At 32.4% G+C, this 5626-nt stretch overlaps 1 protein-coding gene across 1 annotated transcript; it reads left to right on the top strand.

Moving 5' to 3' along the window:
- The first annotated feature begins 2930 nt into the window (after window positions 1–2930).
- Window positions 2931–5463, top strand: LOC116350295. Its single transcript, XM_031782050.1, has 11 exons — window positions 2931–3079; window positions 3280–3357; window positions 3451–3771; window positions 3874–3985; window positions 4049–4174; window positions 4413–4470; window positions 4536–4608; window positions 4688–4737; window positions 4803–4963; window positions 5036–5200; window positions 5391–5463. Exons 1-11 carry the CDS (start codon window positions 2931–2933, stop codon window positions 5454–5456), a joined length of 1359 nt encoding a protein of 452 aa, XP_031637910.1. The 3' UTR covers window positions 5457–5463.
- The last annotated feature ends 163 nt before the right edge of the window (window positions 5464–5626 follow it).

The raw sequence follows: 5626 nt of genomic DNA, 5'->3' as shown, positions 1-5626 counted from the left end.
GATTGTAATACATTAGAACAAATTTTGTGAGAAAAAAAATTATGACATTTGTACACGGGAGAGAGAGAAAAACTATTTATTTTCAAGCGAAAAAAAAACACAACGGCGGCGTAATGCGAACATCATTCAAAATAATAATTATTATTATTATTTGCGTTAATGTTTTAGAAGAATTACTATATAAAAAAATGGAAAAAGGAAACAAAATAGACATTTAATTGAAACATAAAATCGAATTGTCTTGCTCAATTCTGTCATTTTCTTTTCATACATGCGTTTGCCTTGAGAAGTTTTTTTTAACGGTTGAAGTTTGATTGAAAGAAAACAGTTTTTTTTTGCAATTTTTGATACGAAAAAATATATATTCACAATAAGCGAAATAAAGTGGCAGAAATATGCTTATAAAATTGATTATGAAATTTGTTTTCAATTTTTTTGTGGATTTTTTTTTTAAATAGGAAAAAACAACAACCTTTTTCGGTAGTGAAATATGGAGATTTTGTTTTGGTCATTGCATACACCGAATACACATATAGTGTAAGACATTGTAAAACTTCAATAAGTAGAATATGGAACCATTGCGACAGATGCAGTATTGCGATGGGAAACGGAACACAACAAAATCGGTTCGATTTCGAACGGAATCGAAATTGGGTTTTAATTTGTAATGAAGCCATAAATTGTGTTTTTTTGAAATTGTGACGCATTCTTTCTCGGTAATATGGAGTTCCCTCGTAATTTTAAAACCATTTGAAGGTGAAGAAAGGTAATGGATTTTCACTTTGAGAATTGGTCAACCTTGATTTTGATGCTGATGATCCAATCGCCGTCATATTTTTCCATTAATATTTTGCCCATTTTACGGTCTTACTGCGCTAAGAAGTGTAGCAATAGGCGTGAAAACGCTCACCAACCGAAAAATGTGTTGACTTTATTTGGTGCTGTAGTTGGCTGTGCAACAATTACAAGGTAAGGTTATTTCAATACCTCAATCCGAAAAAAGCTTACTCCGTTACAAAATGAAACGGCTTGCTAATCGATCTGCCGACTATATCAATTACTTTGATTCTTTGCGATTACCTCTGTAATTTTGCCGTAGTGAAAAAAGGTGTTCATTCAACTTTAACACATGGATTCATCTCCAACGATCCATTGATGGGTTTTTTCTTTCGATTTTAATGTGTAAAACGTGACCATTGACCAATGTATGTATTAATTCGGTGCCGGGCCACCGGAACAGTCGTTCGACACGTTCAAACTTTGAAGTTCTTTCCCGATGTCAAGAATTCGGGTTTTTTCTAAATGAGTTAGTTATTATCAATTTTTCAAATTAAATCGCGTGATTATAAGCTTTGTATCGATCCCGCCCCGAACTATTGAAAACCTAATCGAATTTTGCTTACACGCGCGTGACATTCAATTTCTTTGCCACTTTTTTTCACTGTCTTTTTTTAGTTTTTTTTTTCGCATTGAATCGAGAAGCGGATTGAATTAGGCTCATGAATTTTTAGACAGTTTTTGAGGAATTTGTCGGTGAATCGATTTGATGAGCATTGAGATAATTTTTGTTTCAACAATTTTTTTTTATTTTGGACATAATCATGGCCATTTTTTCGGTTCGTAGTTTGATGTCAAAAACAATAATGAAATATTCAGCAAGTACGAGGTATGGAACTTAACGCACTGAATTGGATTTGGAACTGATTTTTCATAATTATCATTTGTGGGTCGATTCTGAAAAGGGACCCAGAACAGTTAATGTTGTTAACGTTTTTTGGTCGAAAAACAAAATAATACAAAAATTAATATTTAGTAAGAAAGTCAGGCAATTTTCGATTCGTGATTTAGTGGAAATTTTGGTACAATTATTTTCTGACGTGAAGTCCATAGAATTGTAAGCAATTATGTAATTTATTATTATTCTTCGTTTAATGCAATGACCAACGAGAATATTATGTAAATCGAAAGAAAATATATATACGCATTGAATATTTTATGCTCAGCCTGATTTTGGTAGACAAAATAAATTGAATACCTCGAAAATTAATCACAAGACGTTTTCTATTTCTTTATTTTTCTCTAAAAATCTTTTTTTTTATCCCCACAACAATTCTTTTAATTTTCTCATGGAATTTCGAAAAATCAAAGATAATTCTGTATTTTTTTAATGCTGTCTGAAGAATAATAAAAGGTCATTTCGACTAAATTTGTAATTCAGTTCCATGCGAGTACCTTCAAAAGACGGACTTAAATCTTTTTCGATATTTCAGTCTCGATTTTCGCTAAAATTCAGTTTTGATTCAAAACTTTTGAATAAGTCCATACAGCTTTCAATTTTACCAAAAGAACAAAAAGTCGAACTGAATCCGGCCCTGTTTTGTTCGGAAGCAAAAAAACGAGTTAAACGGTTTTAAACAAAATTCAAACTTCTGTCTCATTAAATTTTTATATATCGAAAAAAGTCATAACAGACCTCAACTGATTGAATAACTTCATTACATGAACCGTAGTTGTGTTGAAAGATGGTATAAATTGAGGCGTCTTCCTGCATATTGCTCATAAATCGATTACAAGTGCATTTGAAAAATATTCAGTAACTATTTAACGAGGCGAAAATATGGATAATTCGAGTTTCTTTTGGTCTAATTTCGGTATGGAATGGCTTTATTACATTAATTCAAAATTTATGTTGACTTGATTCGAAAATGAAGTTACTTTAAAAAGTATAACATCGGGCGAATTAAATGAAGAAATACATTTGAAATGTTTCAGGTGTGTTGGAGAAAATTGGCGTTTGGACACCTTTTTTTGATAAAAGGTAAGAAGGTTCTTGAAAAACTAAGTTTATTTCAAATAAATAAATGTGTTTTTCACATTGTGTCCCAAGTGTGGATCATGGCATTCCGAAAAAAATCTATGACATTTACAAAATGGCCTTGATAACATTTGCATCGATTCATACATTTTTTGAAATTGTAATGCTAACTTATGGCTTCAATGAACTGGAAATTGACGAACTAACCGTATCGGTTGCGTATGGCATACAACATTTTCTGGGCATTGCAAAAGCGTACATTATGTAAGCAATAAAAAAAGTTATTGATTTATTTACTTTGTTACTCAACTTTGTATCTAGCTTTGTAGTTGAAGTTTATTTTGTTGGCAAATTATCATTTGCAAAGTAGTTTCAATTGGGAAAATGTATTCATTTTAAATCTTTTGTCGATGTATTTGACACAGAAACAAAAACAAATTTCATGTGAATAAATTGAATTACAGGATGTCTCGAAAGTATGAGTTTTTGGAGCTGGACCGACGTACGAAAGAAATGCCGTTATATCGCAAAGATAACCGAAAGTATGATAATGGTTCAGCTTTTACATAAATGCTTATCAAAGTTTTGAGCGTCAAGTAATTGTTCAAGTTATCTCTTTTTCTTCGATAATATAGATTCCTCGACAATTTGGAAAGAACTGTAAATTTGAGCGACAAACTGGGTTATATTTATTGGTTTGCTGTTTTGTCCACAACCAGTTTTGCTCTTTTCACTGGAATTTATGCAACTCTTACCAATCGAAGTGAGATGGTTCAGAGTTGTCAGGAAAAATTTGAAGTTTATGAAAATTTTCTGTTGAGACACGAAATTCAAATAAATGATGTTCCGTGGATGATTCAGGAAAATGGCACGATATTTTCACGCGAGACATTGAGTGGACACGATGAAATCAACGAATTGGCCAGACGAATCAATTTTTTTGATCAGAAAATCAGGTGGGTTTACGGCCTTGAAGATTTAATACATGAAAATAGAAAACGAGATGAATTTTAAATGCAATTTTTATTTCAAATATTTCTAATCTATTTTTTAATCAGTGAACTTAATCTAAGAGTACCTATGGGAGATGTATTTGAATGCAAACGACCAAAACGAATGTTTTCTTATCATGTTTGGTTGCCATATGGCAAGTATACGCGGTTTTATGAGGTAATCACATGATCCAAAGACATCATTTTATTTGACCTAAAAATGGCTCCTTTCAATTTTTAGATAATATTCGCTTCAAATTTTCTGGGTGGACTGAGTTTGGTGTGCATCATTTTACCAATTGATAATTTAGTCATGGGCTTTATGCGATACATTCGCTTTCAGTTTTATGTCATCAAAGATGATTTGGTGAGTAATATTTGAGAAGACTTTAGTTGAGGATATTTTTAGTTTGAAGATTGAGTGTTACTGGTGGCTGCGGTTCACAAGGATCAACGTTGCATTTATCTTCAAATTCTGTTCTTCTTAATGAGGATTCCTAATTAAGGAAGCGATTTGTCATTACCGCATCCGCTGCAGCTATCAATAACAAGAGCTATGCGCAGTGTTTGTATCTAATTTCGAACCATTTTTTTGTATCAAAAAGTTAAACCTTCGTGAGAATGTGGAAGAAGAGCTCAAAATGATGCACCAAGAACTGCCAGGTTTAATTTTTTTACAATTTTTAATAAAACTCATTTTTAAAACACTTTATTTTCAAATAAATTAGATGAGAGAGTTATTGCTCTGCACATCAACGGTCGACTCAAAGACATTGTTAATCATCATATTGCCGTCTCAGAGTAAGAGAGTTTTATGTTTTTTTATTAGAAAAAAAACGATTTATAGATAATTTTAGGACCAATCTTTCGCCTTTTCCAGCTTCTTCAATCGCACGAATGATTTATTCACCTGGGCCCTATTGGCTCAATGTAATTTCCCTACATATTTCTCCCGATTTTAGCAAAAATTTAACTTTATTCGTTTAAATTATAAGATCTCGGAAGTGGTGCAATGATATGTGGTGTTTTGTTCTCAATTTCATCCGTTGCTGACAATCTAATGACACCGAAATTCTTTCACGTCGCCTTTTTCTATTCGGGACTTATCATTCAGCTGTACACCAATTGCTTTTATGGCAGTCAAGTGTTTGTTGCGGTACAGTATAAAATCGACAAAAGAAACGAGTGTCAAAAAAGTGCAGGGTTGAAAATTGTCATTTTCTTTCAGAGCGAAAACATTCGTTTGCACGCCTACTTCTCTAATTGGGAAGTATCTGGTAGAAGTTCACATCGAATTCGAAATGCATTGACCATGGTGATGATGCGATCAAGACGAGCATGCCGATTAACGGCTGGGAAATTTGCAGCCGTTGATTTACCGACGTTTTTAGCGGTTTGTGTATTTTCGGTTTTTGCATAAAGATTTTTTTTTAAAGGAAACGTTTGATCGATTAACAATTGATTTTTGGACATAAAATAATCTTGTCTATGAAAATTCTCATGTAAATTTTTTTAAAGTTTGAACCATTTTGCAGTGGAATGCAAAAAAAGTCTATTTATAAAAGTCTTGATTTTTTGTTTAGGTTTTCAAAGCATCTTACACATACTACACTGTTTTAGTGGACGACGACTCAAAATCGTTAAGTTGAAGAAGCAATAAGAAAAAGCACTGTGTAAGAAAACTTATTTATGTTTTATGTATTGAATACTGTATGGGCTTTATTACTTGTTTGTCAATAAAGAATGTACCAATAAAATGGTTTTTTTCCCTACAAACTGAGTTCAGTTCGGATAGTTATCCGTATCGTAAACACAAGCG

Source organism: Contarinia nasturtii, unplaced genomic scaffold, assembly GCF_009176525.2.
Source record: "Contarinia nasturtii isolate CC-2019 unplaced genomic scaffold, AAFC_CNas_1.1 Cnas_scaffold_4084, whole genome shotgun sequence".
In the NCBI taxonomy this organism is placed as follows: domain Eukaryota; kingdom Metazoa; phylum Arthropoda; class Insecta; order Diptera; family Cecidomyiidae; genus Contarinia; species Contarinia nasturtii.
This window is presented reverse-complemented; position numbering and strand designations above follow the sequence as displayed.